This window comes from Oncorhynchus mykiss, chromosome 12 (genome assembly GCF_057628025.1).
Source record: "Oncorhynchus mykiss isolate SJ-2025 chromosome 12, ASM5762802v1, whole genome shotgun sequence".
Classification (NCBI taxonomy): Eukaryota; Metazoa; Chordata; class Actinopteri; order Salmoniformes; family Salmonidae; genus Oncorhynchus; species Oncorhynchus mykiss.
This window is the reverse complement of record NC_143033.1, coordinates 12,626,343-12,651,392: the sequence shown is the minus strand read 5'-3', so window position 1 is coordinate 12,651,392 and position 25,050 is coordinate 12,626,343. Positions and strand designations below refer to the sequence as shown.

At 46.7% G+C, this 25,050-nt stretch overlaps 1 protein-coding gene across 2 annotated transcripts in view; it reads left to right on the top strand.

Moving 5' to 3' along the window:
* The window catches only part of LOC110536972 (tyrosine-protein kinase JAK2), a 73,402-nt gene that overhangs the window by 42,359 nt on the left and 5,993 nt on the right, over positions 1–25,050 (top strand). For both annotated transcript variants that reach the window (XM_036936927.2, XM_090191757.1), the window contains exons 4-21: positions 310–421; positions 3,617–3,762; positions 5,194–5,485; positions 5,784–5,903; positions 6,163–6,320; positions 9,067–9,178; positions 9,397–9,583; positions 10,159–10,283; positions 12,065–12,199; positions 12,419–12,506; positions 17,258–17,385; positions 17,927–18,065; positions 18,365–18,516; positions 20,634–20,784; positions 21,071–21,204; positions 21,815–22,004; positions 23,559–23,683; positions 24,816–24,988. In XM_036936927.2, coding sequence (XP_036792822.2) covers positions 310–421; positions 3,617–3,762; positions 5,194–5,485; positions 5,784–5,903; positions 6,163–6,320; positions 9,067–9,178; positions 9,397–9,583; positions 10,159–10,283; positions 12,065–12,199; positions 12,419–12,506; positions 17,258–17,385; positions 17,927–18,065; positions 18,365–18,516; positions 20,634–20,784; positions 21,071–21,204; positions 21,815–22,004; positions 23,559–23,683; positions 24,816–24,988 — 2,667 coding nt within the window. The remainder of the gene's footprint in view (positions 1–309; positions 422–3,616; positions 3,763–5,193; positions 5,486–5,783; positions 5,904–6,162; positions 6,321–9,066; positions 9,179–9,396; positions 9,584–10,158; positions 10,284–12,064; positions 12,200–12,418; positions 12,507–17,257; positions 17,386–17,926; positions 18,066–18,364; positions 18,517–20,633; positions 20,785–21,070; positions 21,205–21,814; positions 22,005–23,558; positions 23,684–24,815; positions 24,989–25,050) is intronic.

Sequence of the window (25,050 nt, the reverse complement as noted above, 5' to 3'; positions counted from 1 at the left end):
TTCCTTTTTCTTGGGGGGGGGGGGGGACTGGAACTGTCAGCTGGGTAGTGATAAACTAAAATTCTAGAGAAGAAGATGGCTCTCCTAATGTTAGTGTGCATGTGTGTGCGTAGGTTAGAAGAATGTTATAAAAGGAACATCTTTGTATGTGAACGGGAGAGCGCTCGTGAATAAACATTTATTTGACTAATTGTGAGCTGGGAATTCTGTCTGTTTCATTTAAACCAGAACTTTACACACTCTGGTTTGCAGACCGATTATAATAATTGAAAATGAAAAAGATTGATAATAAAATTCTACATCACCCAGGTACTACTTCCCTGGCTGGTATGGAGGCTCCTGTTCCCACCGCTATGGGGTCAACAAGGGAATGGACAGCCCGGTGTTCGACGATACCGTCATGTCCTACCTCTTCGCTCAGGTTAGTCTTGGGCTATATTTTTTACCAGGAACGTTTTCTCAGTCTTGTAGTGTGAAATTCAAGAGTGCAGGCGTGCTGATCTTGGATCAGCTTTGCCTTAAAGATCATAATGAATGAGCACGACTCTGAGATGCTTTGTAAATGTGGGCTCTAGTCTGACATGTATGCTACAGACTCCCCTAAAATAGCCTACCTGTAAAGCCACCTTTCAGTAACCTGAGGTATTACGTAACTTCATCCCCTGGCTCAATTGCTACAGAGAGAGAGCCAGCTGGTGAGACCAAATTGATTTTGCCAAGCAAAATCAATTTTGGGCAACTGGTTTCTATAAACCAATCACCAATCAACGAAGCTGTAAAGTCTGTGTGGTGTAAATAACTGCCTAATCTACCCGTGTGTGTGTGTGTCCGTACATATGCTGAAGAAAAGGGGAAGTGGTGTTGGGAGGGTGAGAGGCAGTGGTGAAGGCTGTGGCTGGTAGGGTGTGTTTGTGTGTGTACGTCCGTGTTTTTAGAATGTCTGTGTGGACTGTGGTGTCCTTTTCAGTTTTTATCTTCACATTCACATTGTCACAAAACACACTGGGTGGGAGAGATTACCCTGTATACGTTAGTTACTATGTGAGGTCCTGCTGTCTTTTTAAAGAGCAAGCCGCAATTGCTACATCCATTGATTCTTGAAGAGTATAACTTATAAATGCCTTATGAGCTTAGTTCAACTGTAATACCCCATCAGAACCTGAAACACAAGCTTGTTTTACTTCAATATTTGTAAAGATTGAAAATGTAAACAAACACTGTATACAACTGCTTATAACTATAATGTTGATATTTTGGATGGTCAGTCCTTGCATCAATACCTCTGCTTATTAATTCAAGAGTGGTTACATTTCTCCAGGCCCATCCCTCAGCTTTTTACCAAAACAGAGGCTGGGGGAGGATCCCTTAGTTTATTGTTTCAATGGTGGATGGCCCCTTTAAGTCTGTATTATAGAAAAATGGAGGCCCTGTGAGGAAAGCGGTGTTGACTTTATTCCACAGTTCTGAGAACTGAGGTACTTTGTTTCCATGTAAAAGTTTCTATTAGTTTCTTTAGTTTCTATTCTTGGAAATGTGGCTTATGTTCCTCAATACATTATGTCTACTGACGTGTTGTTTGTATAGCCGAGGCCAATGTCTCCTGTGGTTTCACTTGATGTTTATCCACAGAGAGAATAGAAGTTCAACTGGACTGGCCATAGTTCTAGAGCTCACACGCACTAAGATCCCTATCGCTTTTGGTGCAGAACAGAAAGTTGTTGAGCAAAACAATGAAAGAGGGAGTGTAATACTTCAGGTGTAGGTTGTGGAAACATGGCTGCATGTATCCCACGTACCATGTCAGGCTAGAAAAGGCAGTCAGGAAGACGAGGGATGCAGAGATGCAGGGTGTACGTGTTTGAGATGGACAACATTGTAGTCGGAATCACTGAACTGCAAATCACCTTACGTCTTAAATAGCATAACTAATCATTATGTAATGAAGTGGTTGTGCCTGCATCCTACCTTGGTTAAATGGATCTCCTCAAACACACAGGCAGTCTTTTCTCCCCAGTTAGGTTGTAACCCTGCCTGTGGGGATCTCTTCCTTAGCCAGCATGAACAGACAAAGTGTACATCCCAAATGGAACCCTATTCCCAATATAGTGCACTACTTTAGTCCACGGCCTATAGGGCTCTGGTGCACTACTTTAGACCACGGCCCATAGGGCTTTGGTGCACTACTTTAGACCACGGCCCATAGGGCTCTGGTGCACTACTTTAGACCACGGCCCATAGGGCTCTGGTGCACTACTTTATACCAGTCTGGGACTAAGGTCTAGTTTCAACACTATATGGAGTCTGGAACACCTGACCCTAGGCAACACGGGGACTAAGGTCTAGTTTCAACACTATATGGAGTCTGGAACACCTGACCCTAGGCAACAATGGGACTAAGGTCTAGTTTCAACACTATGGAGTCTGGAACACCTGACCCTAGGCAACATGGGGACTAAGGTCTAGTTTCAACACTATGGAGTCTGGAACACCTGACCCTAGGCAACACGGGGACTAAGGTCTAGTTTCAACACTATATGGAGTCTGGAACACCTGACCCTAGGCAACAATGGGACTAAGGTCTAGTTTCAACACTATATGGAGTCTGGAACACCTGACCCTAGGCAACAATGGGACTAAGGTCTAGTTTCAACACTATATGGAGTCTGGAACACCTGACCCTAGGCAACACGGGGACTAAGGTCTAGTTTCAACACTATATGGAGTCTGGAACACCTGACCCTAGGCAACACGGGGACTAAGGTGTAGTTTCAACACTATATGGAGTCTGGAACACCTGACCCTAGGCAACAATGGGACTAAGGTCTAGTTTCAACACTATATGGAGTCTGGAACACCTGACCCTAGGCAACACGGGGACTAAGGTGTAGTTTCAACACTATATGGAGTCTGGAACACCTGACCCTAGGCAACAATGGGACTAAGGTGTAGTTTCAACACTATATGGAGTCTGGAACACCTGACCCTAGGCAACATGGGGACTAAGGTGTAGTTTCAACACTATATGGAGTCTGGAACACCTGACCCTAGGCAACACGGGGTCTAAGGTCTAGTTTAAAAAAATAACCTCAGTGGTCTCCATCTTGCTATTGTAGTGATTCAGTTATACTGTATGTAGGCATTGATGTAGGGACATAGTTCCTCTATTCCACGGGTGCATCATTGAACTGAGACCGTAGTCACTGTGTTGCCGAAGGTCCGATTTGTTTAGACTACCCTATTTAGGGTGCCACTTGGGGCATGCCCCAGAGACCGGGGCATGCCCCAGAGAACGGGGCATGCCACAGAGAACGGGGCATGCCACAGAGAACGGGGCATGCCCCAGAGACCGGGGCATGCCACAGATAGGGTGTGTACCAACTGCCTCATGCCTTAACAGACATGTGATATGTTCGGGGTGTCTGCCAGTCTGCTGTGGCTGTGTCTGTGTCTGCCAGTCTGCTGTGTCTGTGTCTGCCAGTCTGCTGCTGCTGTCTGTCATATGTTAACGTTACCAACCCTCCTCTCTCGTTCTCTCTACTCTCTCCCTCGCTCGTTTGCCTAGTTTGTTTTCACCTTATGACACTTCTATCTACTACATCTCCCTCCCTCCTCTCAGTGGCGTAGTGACTTTGTGCATAGCTGGGTGATTATCCCAGTGGACCATGAGACCCAGGAGGAGTGTCTTGGCATGGCTGTGTTGGACATGATGAGGATGGCTAAGGAGAGTAGCCAGTCCCCTGTGGACATCTATAACGACACCAGGTGAGTAGGCTGGTAGGAGGAAGATGGCGCATGTTGAACCGAGAAGAAACTGTCAGAGCTGAAAACCGTTTGATCACAGAGCAATGTGTACACAACGGTCAAACCAGGTGGAATGCAGAGCCTTCTCTGCGGTCACTAAAGAAGAGAGGTTAACCCTGGGCGGTGTCCTGTCTAAAATCCGAACCTGCCACTTTCCTGGCCACCTAATCATCCCTAGATCCCCTTCAACCTCTGAGTTGTACTGTTCATACACGTCACAATCGGGGTTCAATACAAATTATGTTTTGGCATATGATATTGTAGTGGGAAAGAATATCCAATATGTATACAGTACCGGTCCAAAGTTTTAGACAGACCTAATCATTCAAGGGTTTTTCTTTATTTTACTATTTTCTACATTCTAGAATAATAGTGAAGACATCAAAACTATGAAATAACACATGGAATCATGTAGTAACCAAAAAAGTGTAAAACAAATCACCTCACTCCACTCCACCCCCACCTCACTCCACTCCACCCCCGCCTCACTCCACTCCACCCCCGCCTCACTCCACTCCACCCCCGCCTCACTCCACTCCACCCCCGCCTCACTCCACTCCACCCCCGCCTCACTCCACTCCATCCCCGCCTCACTCCACTCCACCCCCGCCTCACTCCACTCCACCCCCACCTCACTCCACTCCATCCCCGCCTCACTCCACTCCATCCCTGCCTCACTCCAATCCACTCCCGCCTCACTCCACTCCACTCCCGCCTCACTCCACTCCACTCCCGCCTCACTCCACTCCACCCCCGCCTCACTCCACTCCACCCCCGCCTCACTCCACTCCACCCCCGCCTCACTCCACTCCACCCCCGCCTCACTCCACTCCACCCCCGCCTCACTCCACTCCATCCCCGCCTCACTCCAATCCACTCACTCCAATCCACTCACTCCAATCCACCCCGCCTCACTCCACTCCACCCCCGCCTCACTCCACTCCACCCCCGCCTCACTCCACCCCCGCCTCACTCCACTCCACCCCCGCCTCACTCCACTCCACCCCCGCCTCACTCCACTCCACCCCCACCTCACTCCACTCCATCCCCGCCTCACTCCAATCCACTCCCGCCTCACTCCACTCCACTCCCGCCTCACTCCACTCCACCCCCGCCTCACTCCACTCCACCCCCGCCTCACTCCACTCCACCCCCGCCTCACTCCACTCCACCCCCGCCTCACTCCACTCCACCCCCGCCTCACTCCACTCCATCCCCGCCTCACTCCAATCCACTCACTCCAATCCACTCACTCCAATCCACCCCAGCCCATGTGCTTAAAATCTGTATTGTGTTTGTTGTATCACATAATTCAGCTCTTTGCTGCTATTGATACTTGTATGTAATGGACCCAATTGTAACTAAACCAATTCTTTCACCTTCGCTCCCTAGCTATAAGTCGTTCCTGCCCAAGGACATACGTGCCCATATCCAAGAGTACCACTTTGTGACCCGGAAGAGGATCCGCCATCGCTTCAGGAAGTTCATCCAGCAGTTCAGCCAGTGTAAAGCCACGGCTCGTGACCTCAAGCTCAAATACCTGGTGAACCTGGAGACGCTGCACCCAGCCTTCTACTCAGAGTGCTTCCGTGTCACTGAGTCCTTGGAAGGAGAGGTCACCATCGTCGTCACAGGAAACAACGGCATCCAGTGGTCCCGGGAGGAGGATAAGGAGGCAGACAAGGTAGGGGGAGTAGTAGTGTTCTCTTCTCTATTCTTCTTTCACTCTCTCTTCCTTTTTATTCTTGTTCCTTGTTCTCCTCGTCTTTTTCTTTCCTATTTTTCCTTCTCGTCTTCTCCTTTTATCTTTCTATTTTCTGAAAGCACATATGACCTGTTGAGACAACCACAAAGGGGCTAGAGTTAGTCATGTGTTCAAATAGTCTCCTGTAATAATGTCATAGAGAGTCAGAGAAAGGATGTTTGAAACGGTTGTGCATTCAGGGTGGCTGCTACTACTCTTACTCTCTCTCTCTCTATAGGGTTTCCAGACGTACTGTGATTTCCCTGAAGTTATTGACATCAGCATCAAACAAGCCAACAAGGATGGCTCTATCGAGAGTCGCATCGTCACCATCAACAGACAGGACAGTCAGACTCTGGTACGATGACTCTGCTAACCTCATAACTCAGACAGGGACAAGGACATAATTTGTGTCTGAAATGACAAGCTATTTCCAATATAGTGCACTACTTTTGAGCAGGGCCATAGGGCGAAGTGCACTTTGTAGGGGAACAGGGTGACATTTTAGACTCAGACCAGCTGTTATGTTAGATCAGAACAGGAACATTTCATGTATTATGTGTAACAGAGGACTGATCCACCCCTCCTCTTATCCTCCATCTCTCTCTGCTACACAGGAGCTGGAGTTCCGTTCCCTGTCGGAGGCTCTGTCCTTTGTGTCTTTGGTGGATGGCTACTACCGGCTCATAGCAGACGCTCACCACTTCCTGTGTAAAGAGGTGGCGCCCCCTAGGCTGCTGGAGGCCATTCAGAGTTACTGCCATGGTCCAGTCTCGTAAGTCTAGACTAGGCACATATACTGTACAAACACAAGAACATCCACACACACATAGACACGTGTACTAGGGGTGTGTGGCTCTGCAGGTTTGTTCACCCGCATGCAATTGCGAATAACCCATCCGCAACCGCCCAACCTATATGTGATAACATGACAATTTGAGGCCTGCACCCTAACCCGCTAATATCGAAAATGCACAACAGTTGGCTAGTCGGAGACGGCGTAACGATTTGATAGGGGGTGCAGGACTTGTTTTGCCTGATATGTTAGATATGTTGCCCTAGAAGACTAAATAAACTCTTTAGGTGTCCGCATGCTTCCCATGCGAAACAGTTCGGTAGAGTTTGGGTAAATATTATGACGTTTCTGTTTGTTTTGGACTTCGGTTAGCGTTTTTTCGGCTGTTCGGACACACATTTATCTGGAGGCAAGCCGAAGTTCGGAGCTGAAGTCTTGCGTCCCTTCGTCGGTGATTGGTCAACAGTAGGGATTCTTCAATAAATTATGTGTTGTCATTCAACGAGAGACGACTCGTTTTCATGCACAGTTTTTCATTAAGAAATACTGCACCAAACGTCTTAGTTAGATGTAAAAAAAAAAATAAAAAAAATTGCGCAATTAAGATCTCTTCGGCAAAAACTTTGAAGTTAATGACAGATTGCTTGAGTTATCTTAGATTAATTGTGACTATTTTAAGGAAGTGTATACTGGCTACGGTGTTTCAAAATAGACAAACAGTACTATTGCCGCTTTTTAAAGGTTCTTCAAGGGAAGGTCTTTTAAGGGAGCATGCGAGGACACTTGTTTGGCTAGCCGACTTCGTAAACGAGACAACATGTTTCTGATTAGATTTCAGTTCAGCTTGGATGCATATTTAATGTGGTTGAAGTACTATCAGTGTTTATGATGCTGATAAATATAGCACCTCTACAGACGGTATCTAACTGACCATTCACATTCTCTCAAGATACTGAAATAAATAAATCATATTTCTCCACTCCTGTTCCCCAGTCAAAATGTAGCCTACATTTGGTGTATCATTTTACAGCAATAAATGTTTAATTCTGCAGGAGTTAATGTTAAGGCAATGTGAGAGGTTATAGACCTACAGTCAGAGTCCAGATTTCAGTTTCCATTTGACCCATCTGAACAGCAGGCTACAGTTCCCTTGACCTGTCATTGGCCTATTTGAAGTCCGATCTTGTGACTGTTGAATTTGTATAGCGCCTCACAATCACCACACAACACTGTTATCATCCTCTTGTACCACTTCACCAAATCTTTCCAAAACATTACTTTCTGGTCCTCCTTTCTCTTTATTTTCAACTCTACATTTCACAGCTTTTCTCTTATTGAAGTAAACTCCGACATCGTCCTTTTTTCGCTGAACTTTTTCTGCCCGTTCCCAAAAGCATTTGGTGATTGGCGTGTCGGCTATTTGGTGATTGGCGTATAGGCTATTTGGTGATTGGCGTGTCGGCTATTTGGGGATTGGCGTGTAGGCTATTTGGTGATTGGCGTGTCGGCTATTTGGGGATTGGCGTGTCGGCTATTTGGGGATTGGCGTGTCGGCTATTTGGGGATTGGCGTGTCGGCTATTTGGGGATTGGCGTGTACGTTATTTGGGGATTGGCGTGTACGTTATTTGGGAATTGGCGTGTAGGCTATTTGGGAATTGGCGTGTAGGCTATTTGGGGATTGGCGTGTAGGCTATTTGGGGATTGGCGTGTAGGTTATTTGGGAATTGGCGTGTAGGCTATTTGGGAATTGGCGTGTAGGCTATTTGGGGATTGGCGTGTAGGCTATTTGGGGATTGGCGTGCAGGTTATTTGGGAATTGGCGTGTAGGCTATTTGGGAATTGGCGTGTAGGCTATTTGGGGATTGGCGTGTAGGTTATTTGGCGATTGGCGTGTAGGCTATTTGGGGATTGGCGTGTAGGTTATTTGGGGGATTGGCGTGTAGGCTATTTGGGGATTGGCGTGTTGGCTATTTGGGGATTGGCGTGTTAGCTATTTGGGGATTGGCGTGTCGGCTATTTGGGGATTGGCGTTTCGGCTATTTGGGGATTGGCGTGTCGGCTATTTGGGGATTGGCGTGTCGGCTATTTGGGGATTGGCGTGTCGGCTATTTGGGGATTGGCGTGTAGGCTATTTGGGGATTGGCGTGTAGGCTATTTGGGGATTGGCGTGTAGGCTATTTGGGGATTGGCGTGTAGGTTATTTGGGGGATTGGCGTGTAGGTTATTTGGGGGATTGGCGTGTAGGCTATTGGGGGATTGGCGTGTAGGCTATTTGGGGATTGGCGTGTTGGCTATTTGGGGATTGGCGTGTTGGCTATTTGGGGATTGGCGTGTCGGCTATTTGGGGATTGGCGTGTCGGCTATTTGCGGATTGGCGTGTAGGTTATTTGGGGATTGGCGTATAGGCTATTTGGGGATTGGCGTGTAGGCTATTTGGCGAACGTACTGTCAGGCTCTAAAGTTTAGGCTTAAGCACTAATGGCAGATCGTCTAAAATAATTCCATGTAGCCTATAGATATAAATTGCACATTTATGCATTTTTAAAGGCAGTGTCTTCTGTTTTTATTCAACCCGCCCTTCATCCACACAAATTGTCATGACCCTAAACCCGTTTGTCCCACGGATATAACCCCGTCAACCCCCTCATCACTAACTTGCACATATATACGCACGCACAGTACGACCATGACCGACCATATCTGTCCTGTCTCTCTATCCTCAGGATGGACTTTGCTATCGGTAAGCTGCGGCGGTCTGGGAATCACAAGGGTCTGTACATCCTCCGTAGCAGCCCTAAGGACTACAACAAATACTTCCTGTCTTTTGTAGTGGGCGTGAGTATAATACCATATAGGTTGTTGAAAGACATGGTGCTATGTGTGTTTAGTCCAGACCCTTCAGTGTTTCCAGATCTGAATGGGTCTGGATAGGTATGCAGGCGTACCGGTGCAGCTTTCACCATACTGCTAACACCTTACATATCTACACACTTTGAAGGGTAAGGACCAATAAGGAGTGGTAGGGTGCATATCTGATCTGTGTCCCCCTGCAGTGTGACAGCCTAGTTGAGTACAAGCACTGCCAGATCGTGAAGACAGATCAGGGAGACTACATCCTCTCTGGGGCCACGAAGAGTTTTGCTTCTCTGAGGGAGCTGCTCCACCGCTACCAGAAGGAAGCTCTGCGCTCTGACGGACACATCTTCCAGTTCACCAAGTGCTGCCCGCCTAAAGCGAAAGGTGAGGAGGTCAGGGAATAAGGGTCATAGTTGTGTTTTGTGATTAAAACAATATCATAAACTGTGGGCTGACTCAGCTCTCCAGCCACACTCAACACTAAGTCTATATTCTCACAGTAGTTTGATGAACAATGTTGTCATGTTGTGTTGCTACCATGCTGTGTTGTCATGTGTTGCTGCCATGCTGTGTTGTCATGTGTTGCTGCCATGCTATGTTGTTGTCTTTAGGTCTCTCTTTATGTAGTGTTGTCTCTCTTGTCGTGATGGGTGTTTGGTTCTATATTTTTATTTACTGTATTTTTAATCCCAAGCCCCTGTCCCCGCAGGCCTTTTGGTAGGCCGTCATTGTAAATAACAATTTGTTCTCAACTGACTTGCCTAGTTAAATAAGCTGCCTTGTTGACAGCTTTGCACACTCTGTTCAGGGTCTACCTAAGCTGTCCAACTTGTTTTTGTTTAGCGTTTAAAACCTTTTTTGCTGCGGTATGCCCTAATGAATACGACCTATAAAGAATACTAGATGATGTACTCCTAACTCACTTAACGTTCTCGTCTCTGTGTTCCCTGTATCTGCAGACAAGTCTAACCTGTTGGTGTGCCGCAGTAACCAGGGTGCTGAGGTTCCCCTGTCCCCCTCTCTGCACAGACACAACATCAGCCAGATGGTCTTCCACAAGATACGCAAGGAGGATCTTGTCATTGTAAGATTACCTCTCTGTCACTCACTCTCCTCCTCCTTCAGCCATGACTGAAAGGTCCTTTAACAACCCTCTAGACGACACCATTCTGTAAACTTCTGGCCCTTCTTTGGACACTGTGTTAACAACCCTCCAGACGACACCATTCTGTAAACTTCTGGCCCTTCTTTGGACACTGTGTTAACAACCCTCCAGACGACACCATTCTGTAAACTTCTGGCCCTTCTTTGGACACTGTGTTAACAACCCTCCAGACGACACCATTCTGTAAACTTCTGGCCCTTCTTTGGACACTGTGTTAACAACCCTCCAGACGACACCATTCTGTAAACTTCTGGCCCTTCTTTGGACACTGTGTTAACAACCCTCCAGACGACACCACCACCCGTCCAACATCACTACTCTGGACGGTTCTGACTTAGAATATGTGGACAACTACAAATACCAAGGTGTCTGGTTAGAATGTAAACTCTCCTGCCAGACTCACATCAAACATCTCCAATCCAAAGTTAAATCTAGAATCCGCTTCCTATTTCGCAACAAAACATCCTTCACTCATGTTGCCAAACATACCCTTGTAAAACTGACCATCCTACCAATCCTCGACTTCGGCGATGTCATTTACAAAATAGCCTCCAACACTCTACTCAACAAATTGGATGCAGTCTATCACAGTGCCATCCGTTTTGTCATCAAAGTCCCATACACTACCCACCACTGTAACCTGTATGCTCTCGTTGGCTGGCCCTCGCTTCATACTCGTCGCCAAACTCACTGGCTCCAGGTCATCTACAAGACCCTGCTAGGTAAAGTCCCCCCTTATCTCAGCTCGCTGGTCACCATAGCAGCACCCACCGGTAGCACGCGCTCCAGCAGGTATATCTCTCTGGTCATCCCCAAAACCAGTTCTTCCTTTGGCCGCCTCTCCTTCCAGTTCTCTGCTGCCAATGACTGGAACGAACTACAAAAATCTCTGAAACTGGAAACACTTATCTCCCTCACTAGCTTTAAGCACCAGCTGTCAGAGCAGCTCACAGATTACTGCACCTGTACATAGCCCACCTATAATTTAGCCCAAACAACTACCTCTCCCCCTACTGTATTTATTTATTTTGCTCCTTTGCACCCCATTATTTCTATCTCTACTTTGCACATTCTTCCACTGCAAATCTACCATTCCAGTGTTTTACTTGCTATATTGTATTTACCTTGCCACCATGGCCTTTTTTGCCTTTACCTCCCTTATCTCACCTCATTTGCTCACATCGTATATAGACTTGTTTATACTGTATTATTGACTGTATGTTTGTTTTACTCCATGTGTAACTCTGTGTCGTTGTATGTGTCGAACTGCTTTGCTTTATCTTGGCCAGGTCGCAATTGTAAATGAGAATTTGTTCTCAACTTGCCTACCTGGTTAAATAAAGGTTAAATAAATAAATAAATTAACATTCCTATCATGGTGTAATGACCTCTTTCACCTGTGACCTCTTTCACCTGTGACACGGTCACATACACCTGCATGTACCTGCAGACATTGCCACTCACACACATGATAGAGGACTTCAATCAGAGACTGAATTGTTTCTCCTTAGCTGGTTCAGGTGAAATGGTGGCATGAGATCTCAACTATGACATGAATAATGTAGGTTAATAAAATATACATCGAAATAAACACTCAAAAATACAATTGAAATAAGGGGCGGATGTGTTGGCATTAACACGACATGTTTTGGATGACCAGGGGAGAAGATCTCAGACCCGGTGTTCCCTGTGTGTTACAGAAAGACAGTCTGGGTCAGGGGACGTTTACTAAGATCTTCTGTGGCGTGAGGAAGGAGCTGGGAGACTACGGAGAGATTCACCAGATGGACGTCCTTGTTAAGATCCTGGATAAGGCTCACCGAAACTACTCTGAGGTTGGTCGAGAACTCCAGCCAACAACATGTAGTGTTAAGGAGATGGACTTGGGAGTTTTTTTGCATTGGTTCTTGAAAGGGACATGACTCTTCCATTGCAGTCATTTTATTTAGCACAATGTTTTGCCAATGAATGTGTTTATTTTTCTATGTTTGGTTACATTTCCTACGATACAATATTTAACTCAGTCTGACGGCTCTTCTCTCTCTTCGCTCCAGTCGTTTTTTGAAGCCGCCAGTATGATGAGCCAGCTATCCCATAAGCACCTGCTCCTCACCTATGGCGTGTGTGTCTGCGGAGAGGAGAGTAAGTGACATTACCAAACTAAATTATACCTCTCACCGTTTTACCTCTGTTAGCCTCCCTCTACCTCCATCCCAACCTTTTCCTCTGTTAGCCTCCCTCTGTCTCCATCCCAACCTTTTCCTCTGTTAGCCTCCCTCCATCCCAACCTTTTCCTCTGTTAGCCTCCCTCTGTCTCCATCCCAACCTTTTCCTCTGTTAGCCTCCCTTCATCCCAACCTTTTCCTCTGTTAGCCTCCCTCTGTCTCCATCCCAACCTTTTCCTCTGTTAGTCTACCTCCATCCCAACCTTTTCCTCTCTTAGCCTCCCTCTACCCCCATCCCAACCTTTTCCTCTGTTAGCCTCCCTCCACCCCAACCTTTTCCTCTGTTAGCCTCCCTCCATCCCAACCTTTTCCTCTGTTAGCCTCCCTCCACCCCAACCTTTTCCTCTGTTAGCCTCCCTCCATCCCAACCTTTTCCTCTGTTAGCCTCCCTCTGTCTCCATCCCAACCTTTTCCTCTGTTAGCCTCCCTCTGTCTCCATCCCAACCTTTTCCTCTGTTAGCCTCCCTCTGTCTCCATCCCAACCTTTTCCTCTGTTAGCCTTCCTCTGTCTCCATCCCAACCTTTTCCTCTGTTAGCCTCCCTCTGTCTCCATCCCAACCTTTTCCTCTGTTAGCCTCCCTCTGTCTCCATCCCAACCTTTTCCTCTGTTAGCCTCCCTCCATCCCAACCTTTTCCTCTGTTAGCCTCCCTCTGTCTCCATCCCAACCTTTTCCTCTGTTAGCCTCCCTCTGTCTCCATCCCAACCTTTTCCTCTGTTAGCCTCGCTCCATCACAACCTTTTCCTCTGTTAGCCTCCCTCTGTCTCCATCCCAACCTTTTCCTCTGTTAGCCTCGCTCCATCACAACCTTTTCCTCTGTTAGCCTCGCTCTGTCTCATCCCAACCTTTTCCTCTGTTAGCCTCCCTCCATCACAACCTTTTCCTCTGTTAGCCTCCCTCTGTCTCCATCCCAACCTTTTCCTCTGTTAGCCTCCCTCCATCCCAACCTTTTCCTCTGTTAGCCTCCCTCCATCCCAACCTTTTCTTCTGTTAGCCTCCCTCCATCCCAACCTTTGCCTCTGTTAGCCTCCCTCTGTCTCCATCCCAACCTTTTCCTCTGTTAACCTCCCTCTGTCTCCATCCCAACCTTTTCCCCTGTTAGCCTCCCTCTGTCTCCATCCCAACCTTTTCCTCTGTTAGCCTCCCTCCATCCCAACCTTTTCCTCTGTTAGCCTCTCTCTGTCTCATCCCAACCTTTTCCTCTGTTAGCCTCCCTCCACCCCAACCTTTTCCTCTGTTAGCCTTCCTCCATCCCAACCTTTTCCTCTGTTAGCCTCCCTCCACCCCAACCTTTTCCTCTGTTAGCCTTCCTCCATCCCAACCTTTTCCTCTGTTAGCCTCCCTCCATCCCAACCTTTTCCTCTGTTAGCCTCTCTCTGTCTCATCCCAACCTTTTCCTCTGTTAGCCTCCCTCCATCCCAACCTTTTCCCCTGTTAGCCTCCCTCTGTCTCCATCCCAACCTTTTCCTCTGTTAGCCTCCCTCCATCCCAACCTTTTCCTCTGTTAGCCTCTCTCTGTCTCATCCCAACCTTTTCCTCTGTTAGCCTCCCTCCACCCCAACCTTTTCCTCTGTTAGCCTCCCTCCATCCCAACCTTTTCCTCTGTTAGCCTCCCTCCATCCCAACCTTTTCCTCTGTTAGCCTCCCTCCGTCTCCATCCCAACCTTTTCCTCTGTTAGCCTCCCTCCGTCTCCATCCCAACCTTTTCCTCTGTTAGCCTCCCTCCATCCCAACCTTTTCCTCTGTTAGCCTCCCTCCATCCCAACCTTTTCCTCTGTTAGCCTCCCTCCATCCCAACCTTTTCCTCTGTTAGCCTCCCTCTGTCTCCATCCCAACCTTTTCCTCTGTTAGCCTCCCTCCATCCCAACCTTTTCCTCTGTTAGCCTCTCTCTGTCTCATCCCAACCTTTTCCTCTGTTAGCCTCCCTCCATCCCAACCTTTTCCTCTGTTAGCCTCCCTCCATCCCAACCTTTTCCTCTGTTAGCCTCCCTCTGTCTCCATCCCAACCTTTTCCTCTGTTAGCCTCCCTCTGTCTCCATCCCAACCTTTTCCTCTGTTAGCCTCGCTCCATCACAACCTTTTCCTCTGTTAGCCTCCCTCTGTCTCCATCCCAACCTTTTCCTCTGTTAGCCTCGCTCCATCACAACCTTTTCCTCTGTTAGCCTCGCTCTGTCTCATCCCAACCTTTTCCTCTGTTAGCCTCCCTCCATCACAACCTTTTCCTCTGTTAGCCTCCCTCTGTCTCCATCCCAACCTTTTCCTCTGTTAGCCTCCCTCCATCCCAACCTTTTCTTCTGTTAGCCTCCCTCCATCCCAACCTTTGCCTCTGTTAGCCTCCCTCTGTCTCCATCCCAACCTTTTCCTCTGTTAACCTCCCTCTGTCTCCATCCCAACCTTTTCCCCTGTTAGCCTCCCTCTGTCTCCATCCCAACCTTTTCCTCTGTTAGCCTCCCTCCATCCCAACCTTTTCCTCTGTTAGCCTCTCTCTGTCTCATCCCAACCTTTTCCTCTGTTAGCCTCCCTCCATCCCAACCTTTTCCTCTGTTAGCCTCCCTCCATCCCAACCTTTTCCTCTGTTAGCCTCCCTCCATCCCAACCTTTTCCTCTGTTAGCCTCCCTCTGTCTCCATCCCAACCTTTTCCTCTGTTAGCCTCCCTCTGTCTCCATCCCAACCTTTTCCTCTGTTAGCCTCCCTCCATCCCAACCTTTTCCTCTGTTAGCCTCTCTCTGTCTCATCCCAACCTTTTCCTCTGTTAGCCTCCCTCCATCCCAACCTTTTCCTCTGTTAGCCTCCCTCTGTCTCCATCCCAACCTTTTCCTCTGTTAGCCTCCCTCTGTCTCCATCCCAACCTTTTCCTCTGTTAGCCTCGCTCCATCACAACCTTTTCCTCTGTTAGCCTCCCTCTGTCTCCATCCCAACCTTTTCCTCTGTTAGCCTCGCTCCATCACAACCTTTTCCTCTGTTAGCCTCGCCCTGTCTCATCCCAACCTTTTCCTCTGTTAGCCTCCCTCCATCACAACCTTTTCCTCTGTTAGCCTCCCTCTGTCTCCATCCCAACCTTTTCCTCTGTTAGCCTCCCTCCATCCCAACCTTTTCCTCTGTTAGCCTCCCTCCATCCCAACCTTTTCTTCTGTTAGCCTCCCTCCATCCCAACCTTTGCCTCTGTTAGCCTCCCTCTGTCTCCATCCCAACCTTTTCCTCTGTTAACCTCCCTCTGTCTCCATCCCAACCTTTTCCCCTGTTAGCCTCCCTCTGTCTCCATCCCAACCTTTTCCTCTGTTAGCCTCCCTCCATCCCAACCTTTTCCTCTGTTAGCCTCTCTCTGTCTCATCCCAACCTTTTCCTCTGTTAGCCTCCCTCCACCCCAACCTTTTCCTCTGTTAGCCTTCCTCCATCCCAACCTTTTCCTCTGTTAGCCTCCCTTCACCCCAACCTTTTCCTCTGTTAGCCTTCCTCCATCCCAACCTTTTCCTCTGTTAGCCTCCCTCCATCCCAACCTTTTCCTCTGTTAGCCTCTCTCTGTCTCATCCCAACCTTTTCCTCTGTTAGCCTCCCTCCATCCCAACCTTTTCCCCTGTTAGCCTCCCTCTGTCTCCATCCCAACCTTTTCCTCTGTTAGCCTCCCTCCATCCCAACCTTTTCCTCTGTTAGCCTCTCTCTGTCTCATCCCAACCTTTTCCTCTGTTAGCCTCCCTCCACCCCAACCTTTTCCTCTGTTAGCCTCCCTCCATCCCAACCTTTTCCTCTGTTAGCCTCCCTCCATCCCAACCTTTTCCTCTGTTAGCCTCCCTCCGTCTCCATCCCAACCTTTTCCTCTGTTAGCCTCCCTCCGTCTCCATCCCAACCTTTTCCTCTGTTAGCCTCCCTCCATCCCAACCTTTTCCTCTGTTAGCCTCCCTCCATCCCAACCTTTTCCTCTGTTAGCCTCCCTCCATCCCAACCTTTTCCTCTGTTAGCCTCCCTCTGTCTCCATCCCAACCTTTTCCTCTGTTAGCCTCCCTCTGTCTCCATCCCAACCTTTTCCTCTGTTAGCCTCCCTCCATCCCAACCTTTTCCTCTGTTAGCCTCTCTCTGTCTCATCCCAACCTTTTCCTCTGTTAGCCTCCCTCCATCCCAACCTTTTCCTCTGTTAGCCTCCCTCTGTCTCCATCCCAACCTTTTCCTCTGTTAGCCTCCCTCCATCCCAACCTTTTCCTCTGTTAGCCTCTCTCTGTCTCATCCCAACCTTTTCCTCTGTTAGCCTCCCTCCATCCCAACCTTTTCCTCTGTTAGCCTCCCTCTGTCTCCATCCCAACCTTTTCCTCTGTTAGCCTCCCTCTGTCTCCATCCCAACCTTTTCCTCTGTTAGCCTCCCTCCATCACAACCTTTTCCTCTGTTAGCCTCTCTGTCTCATCCCAACCTTGTCCTCTGTTAGCCTCCCTCCATCCCAACCTTTTCCTCTGTTAGCCTACCTCTGTCTCCATCCCAACCTTTTCCTCTGTTAGCCTCCCTCTGTCTCCATCCCAACCTTTTCCTCTGTTAGCCTCCCTCCATCCCAACATTTTCCTCTGTTAGCCTCCCTCCATCCCAACCTTTTCCTCTGTTAGCCTCTGTTAGCAGTTTTAAGCCCCTTTAGTAGATGTGCTACACTGGTCCAGCTGTAATTTGTTGAATTCTAACCCTTTCAGACATGATGGTGCAGGAATATGGGAAGTTTGGCTCCCTGGATACATACCTGAAGAAGAAGAAGAGCTCTGTGAACATCACCTGGAAGCTAGAGGTGGCCAAGCAGCTGGCCTGGGCTATGCATTATCTGGTAAGACCAATCAATCAATCCATCAATTAACCAATTACCTAGTAAGACACCCTAATCATAATCATCTGGAAGAAGCTCCATTCATAAGGCCCCACACGGTTCACCGATTGGATGCACTCCCTGAACAGTAAATGGTTTTGGAAAGAAGCCGTCTGCTATGTGTCCTGGGTGGTCTAATGGTCAGCGTTGCGGCCTACATCACATATACCAGCGTTTTCATGGGTTCAAATCTGACCCACTCTCTTTGGCTGCGTTTACACAGGCAGCCCAATTCTGATCTTTTTCCACCAATTGATCTTTTGGCCAATCAGATCAGCTCTTTTGCCAATAATTCAGCAAACGATCAGAACTGGCTGCCTGTGTTAAAGCAGCTTATGTGATGCACCCCCCCCCCTTATCTTTTCCACTTTCTCTCTCCTCTTTGTCCAATAAAACATATTAAATACAACTGAATCTGCTAAGTGGCAGATATCTCCGTAATGGTGTAACTTTTGTGTTCAATCTGCCACTAATCAGTCCGCCATGTTCAATTTAATAACAGGAGGACAAGAGCCTGGTCCATGGGAACGTGTGTGCCAAGAACGTCCTGTTGATCCGAGAGGAGGACAGGAAGACTGGGAACCCCCCCTTCATCAAACTGAGTGACCCTGGAATCAGCATCACTGTGCTGCCCAAAGATGGTGAGTACCGACCCTTGTATTAGTTATTACAAAGATATACTGTACTAAGAAATTGTACTTTACTGAACTTTTGCACGTTGTTTTGCAATACTATGTGTAGACTGTTTGGCTTGGTTACACAGTGACACATGGTGCAAGGCGTCTTGGGGGGGTTTGTTCCTAATGTTTTATACACTAAAAGCATACGATGCACAAACAAACAAGAACAGCAGCTCAGGAAGTCAGGAAGGGAGTATATTTAATGTCTGTGTGCTCTGTGTATTCCCATCCCATCGTCCTGTCCTCCACTGTCCCTCCAGTCCTTGTGGAGCGCATCCCCTGGGTACCTCCAGAGTGTTTAGAGGAGGACAGACATCTGACTCTGGCTACAGATAAGTGGGCCTTTGGCACCACTCTGTGGGAGATCTGTAGTGGAGGAGAAAGGCCACTCAGCACACTGGACTGCTCCAAGGTAAGGATTTCTGGAAGTGCAATTAACACTTTTATTTTATGGAATATTTATATATACAGTGCCTTGCGAAAGTATTCGGCCCCCTTGAACTTTGCAACCTTTTGCCACATTTCAGGCTTCAAACATAAAGATATAAAACTGTATTTTTTTGTGAAGAATCAACAACAAGTGGGACACAATCATGAAGTGGAACGACATTTATTGGATATTTCAAACTTTTTTAACAAATCAAAAACTGAAAAATTGGGCGTGCAAAATTATTCAGCCCCTTTACTTTCAGTGCAGCAAACTCTCTCCAGAAGTTCAGTGAGGATCTCTGAATGATCCAATGTTGACCTAAATGACTAATGATGATAAATACAATCCACCTGTGTGTAATCAAGTCTCCGTATAAATGCACCTGCACTGTGATAGTCTCAGAGGTCTGTTAAAAGCGCAGAGAGCATCATGAAGAACAAGGAACACACCAGGCAGGTCCGAGATACTGTTGTGAAGAAGTTTAAAGCCGGATTTGGATACAAAAAGATTTCCCAAGCTTTAAACATCCCAAGGAGCACTGTGCAAGCAATAATATTGAAATGGAAGGAGTATCAGACCACTGCAAATCTACCAAGACCTGGCCGTCCCTCTAAACTTTTAGCTCATACAAGGAGAAGACTGATCAGAGATGCAGCCAAGAGGCCCATGATCACTCTGGATGAACTGCAGAGATCTACAGCTGAGGTGGGAGACTCTGTCCATAGGACAACAATCAGTCGTATATTGCACAAATCTGGCCTTTATGGATGAGTGGCAAGAAGAAAGCCATTTCTTAAAGATATCCATAAAAAGTGTCGGTTAAAGTTTGCCACAAGCCACCTGGGAGACACACCAAACGTGGAAGAAGGTGCTCTGGTCAGATGAAACCAAAATTGAACTTTTTAGCAACAATGCAAAACGTTATGTTTGGCGTAAAAGCAACACACCATCCCCACTGTCAAACATGGTGGTGGCAGCATCATGGTTTGGGCCTGCTTTTCTTCAGCAGGGACAGGGAAGATGGTTAAAATTGATGCGAAGATGGATGGAGCCAAATACAGGACCATTCTGGAAGAAAACCTGATGGAGTCTGCAAAAGACCTGAGACTGGGACAGAGATTTGTCTTCCAACAAGACAATGATCCAAAACATAAAGCAAAATCTACAATGGAATGGTTCAAAAATAAACATATCCAGGTGTTAGAATGGCCAAGTCAAAGTCCAGACCTGAATCCAATCGAGAATCTGTGGAAAGAACTGAAAACTGCTGTTCACAAATGCTCTCCATCCAACCTCACTGAGCTCGAGCTGTTTTGCAAGGAGGAATGGGAAAACATTTCAGTCTCTCGATGTGCAAAACTGATAGAGACATACCCCAAGCGACTTACAGCTGTAATCGCAGCAAAAGGTGGCGCTACAAAGTATTAACTTAAGGGGGCTGAATAATTTTGCACGCCCAATTTTTCAGTTTTTGATTTGTTAAAAAAGTTTGAAATATCCAATAAATGTCGTTCCACTTCATGATTGTGTCCCACTTGTTGTTGATTCTTCACAAAAAAATACAGTTTTATATCTTTATGTTTGAAGCCTGAAATGTGGCAAAAGGTTGCAAAGTTCAAGGGGGCCGAATACTTTCGCAAGGCACTATATATATATATATATAATTCTAATACCATTTAATTTAGTGAGTAATGGTAAGCCTTGTGCGAGCCAGAACGGTCTATAGGGCAGGACTCCATCTCCTGTTTCTGTCTCATTGTTGGTATAGCCCCACTGTAAATTAGCCAAATATCAAGGTGGTTTTTACAAGCAGGAAATCAAATCAATTTAAATCAAAGTCGAAGATGTCCAACCTGAGGGTTTTGTGCCTCAGTTTACTGGTATGTTACAGTATGTTATGTTTAGAGAGACATAGTTGATGTTCTGTTCTCTTGTCTGGACACTGGGACTAAAACTGTCTTCTGACATGGTCTTCATCAGGTTATTTGTGTTTGTCTTGTTAAAAAACACTATCCAACTGTCATGCAAAGCATAACAATCCATTATTAGTAAGGTATTAGAGTTCCTCTGTTTATAGTTGACATTATTGTCCTCTGTAGAAACGTCTGTTCTATGAAGACCATCACCAGCTGCCTGCTCCTAAGTGGACAGAGCTGGCCAACCTGATCAACAGCTGTATGGACTATGAGCCGTCCAACAGACCCTCCTTCAGAGCTGTTATCAGAGACCTCAACAGCCTCTTCACACCTGGTCGGTCGTCTCCTCTCTTTCTAGTGCTCTGCAGACTGTCAAACATGTCCTTCTAGTCATTTCACTGATGCTGTTCCAGTGGCTCGGTGTGTTAAACCATGGCACTGCCAACGTCAGTTCCATTCTCGCACGGACTGCAACATATACTGAATGTAGGCTGTTAGGTCACTGTCAGTGTTGACAATTCTCTGACACTTTTGGGTAAAAATGTATCCTAGATTAGGATGTATGTATGTTTTGGTTTATTTCCAGAAGGTGTTGATTGTGTCCTGTCTCCCTGCTGCAGACTATGAGTTGCTGGTGGAGAGTGACATGGTGCCCAACAGGGCCAGAGGGTTTGGGTTCCCAGGGGCCTTTGAGAATCAAAACCCTGCTCAGTTTGAAGAGAGACATCTCATCTTCCTCAAGCAGCTGGGCAAGGTTAGACAACACACACGCCACCACTCTCTGTCTCTCACTCACTCTCTGTGTCTCACTCACTCTCTGTCTCTCTGTCACTCTCTCTGTCACTCACTCTGTCTCAATTCAATTCAAGGGGCTTTATTGGCATGGGAAACATGTGTTAACATTGCCAAAGCAAGTGAAGTAGATAATATAGAAAAGTAAAATGAACAATAAAAAGGAACAGTAAACATTACACTCACAGAAGTTCCCAAAGAATAAAGACATTTCAAATGTCATATATATATATATATATATACAGCGTTGTAACTATGTACAAATGGTTAAAGTACAAAAGGGAAAATAAATAACCCATATTTATGCTTGTATTTACAATGGTGTTTGTTCTTCACTGGTTGACCTTTTCTTGTGGCAACGGGTCACAAATCTTGCTGCTGTGACGTCACACTGTGGTATTTTGCTCAGTAGATATGGGAGTCGCTCTGTCGCTCTTTTTCTCTCTTTTCACTCCCTCTGCACATTTTACTCTCTCTAACTCCCTCCCTCTCCACACTTTTTATTCCCCCCCCCCCCCTCTCTCTCTCTCTCTCTCTCTCTCTCTCTCTCTCTCTCTCTCTCTCTCTCTCAGGGTAACTTTGGCAGTGTGGAGATGTGTAGGTATGACCCTCTGCAGGATAACACTGGGGAGGTTGTGGCAGTCAAGAAGCTGCAGCACAGCACAGCAGAACACCTCCGAGACTTTGAACGGGAGATAGAGATCCTCAAGTCCCTTCAGCATGACAACATCGTCAAGTACAAGGGAGTGTGTTACAGTGCTGGTGAGATTTACCATCATCATAACTAGAGAAACTTAAATCACCAAGGCAGGGAATCAGTGCATCTTAAGGATTGGCCCCTTTTCTCCCATTTTCACCTAAAATGATATACCCAAATCTAACAGGCTCCGGACCTGATCCAAGGATATGCATTTTCTTGGTACCATTTGAAAGGAAACACTTTGAAGTTTGTGGAAATGGGAAATGAATGTAGGAGAATATTTTTTATTTTTTTACCTTTATTTAACTAGGCAAGTCAGTTAAGAACAAATTCTTATTTTCAATGATGGCCTAGGAACAGTGGGTTAACTGCCTTGTTCAGGGGCAGAACAACAGCTCGGGGATTTGAACTTGCAACCTTCTGGTTGCTAGTCCAACACTCTAACCACTAGGCTACTCTAGATCTGGTAAAAGATAATACAAAGAAAAAAAACATGCTTTTCTTGTTTGTTTTCTTGTTTCATCTTTGAAATGCAAGAGAAAGGCCATAATGTATTATTCCAGCCAAGGCACAATTTGGATTCTGGCCACTAGATGACAGCAGTGTATGTGTAAAGTTTTAGACAGATCCAATGAACCATTGCATATCTGTTCAAAATGTTGTCTCAAGACCGCCCAAATGTGACTAATTGGTTTATTAATACATTTTCAAGTTCATAATTGTACACTCTCCTCAAACAATAGCATGGGTGAATTACCAAGGCAGGTGATCAGTGCATCGTGTCCATTTTGTGAAAGACAGGCCAGGGTTGTGTTTAGTAGCGCAGAGGTTTTCAAACCTTTTCCTCTGGGACCTCCGGATATTTCACAATGTTATTGTAGCCGTGGACTGATTTCCCTAATCAGGGGCTTGTTAATTAGCTGACCAGTTCAATCAGGAACGGCTGAGGGCCCCTGAAGAGAGGGGCCCTCAGCGTACACTGTAATAAGACATTTTGCAAGGTAAAACAAACATCTCCAGACTGTAGCTCTCCATAAAAATAAATAAAATGGAGTAAGACCCTGATCTCCTCTTCCTCTGTTGTGTTCCTCTCTGACCCTCTGTTCTGTCTGTCTGACCCTCTGTTCTCTCTCTCTGGCCCTCTGTTCTGTCTGTGTCTGTCTGACCCTCTCTCTCCCTCCCTCTGTTGGGTTCCTCTCTGACCCTCTGTTCTGTCTGTCTGACCCTCTGTTCTCTCTCTGGCCCTCTGTTCTCTCTGTCTGACCCTCTGTTCTCTCTCTGGCCCTCTGTTCTGTCTGTGTCTGTCTGACCCTCTCTCTCCCTCCCTCTGTTGGGTTCCTCTCTGACCCTCTGTTCTGTCTGTCTGACCCTCTGTTCTCTCTCTGGCCCTCTGTTCTGTCTGTGTCTGTCTGACCCTCTCTCTCCCTCCCTCTGTTGGGTTCCTCTCTGACCCTCTGTTCTGTGTCTGTCTGACCCTCTGTTCTGTGTCTGTCTGACCCTCTCTCTCCCTCCCTCTGTTAGGTTCCTCTCTGACCCTCTGTTCTGTGTTTGTCTGACCCTCTCTCTCCCTCCCTCTGTTGGGTGCCTGTCTGACCCTCTTCTTCCCCTATTCCTAGGCCGGAGGAACCTGCGTCTCATCATGGAGTACCTCCCCTACGGCAGTCTGAGGGACTACCTCATCAAGAACAAGGCCCGCTTCGACTACAAGAAGCTCCTGCACTACGCCTCACAGATCTGCAAGGTACACTACTTCTCTACTCCTGTAATGCTGTACTCCTCTACTCCTGTAATGCTGTACTCCTCTACTCCTGTAATATTCTCCTGTAATGCTGTACTCCTGTAATGCTGTACTCCTCTACTCCTGTAATATTCTCCTGTAATGCTGTACTCCTGTAATGCTGTACTCCTGTAATGCTGTACTCCTGTAATACTGTAATGCTGTACTACTCTCCTCCTGTAATACTGTACTCCTGTAATGCTGTACTCCTCTATTCCTGTAATACTGTAATCCTGTAATATTCTCCTGTAATACTGTACTCCTGTAATGCTGTAATGATGTACTCCTGTAATACTGTACTCCTGTAATGCTGTACTCCTCACTCCTGTAATGCTGTACTCCTGTAATATTCTACTGTACTCCTCTACTCCTGTAATGCTGTACTCCTGTAATATTCTCCTGTACTCCTGTAATACTGTACTCCTGTAATGCTGTACTCCTCTACTCCTGTAATACTGTACTCCTGTAATGCTGTACTCCTCTAATCCTGTAATGCTGTACTCCTGTAATACTGTACTCCTGTAATACTGTACTCCTGTAATACTGTACTCCTCTACTCCTGCAATGCTGTACTCCTCTACTCCTGTAATACTGTAATGCTGTACTCCTGTAATACTGTACTCCTGTAATACTGTACTCCTCTACTCCTGCAATGCTGTACTCCTCTACTCCTGTAATACTGTAATGCTGTACTCCTGTAATACTGTACTCCTGTAATGCTGTACTCCTCTACTCCTGTAATACTGTAATGCTGTACTCCTGTAATACTGTACTCCTGTAATATTCTCTTATAATCCTGTACTCCTGTAATACTGTAAAAACAGCTATACGGAGATGGTATGTTATACCATCAATCAATCAAATGATGATGATGATAATTGATGTTATGTCATCACTGCTGCTCATCATTACTGAGGTCAAAAGAAACCAGCGGAATGAAATGTCTCTTACAATGAATTGAACCATCAGTTAAAATGTGTTTTATCAATATCTATTTGAGAAGTATGTATGTAGATATATTGTTGAGGTATGTGGAGCATCCTTGGTGTTTCCCATGGTAAAACAACAGCCTTTCCTCCACCTGTGTGTTCTGTAGGGCATGGACTACCTGGCGACCAAACGCTACATCCACCGTGACTTGGCCACGCGTAACATCCTGGTAGAGAGTGAGCTGAGGGTGAAGATAGGAGACTTTGGCCTTACCAAGGTCCTGCCTCAGGACAAGGACTACTACACTGTCAGAGAGCCGGGAGAGAGCCCCATCTTCTGGTGAGAAAAGATACCAAAATAACTTTTCTCAGCAGACCGAGGGGAGAATCATACGTTTGTTT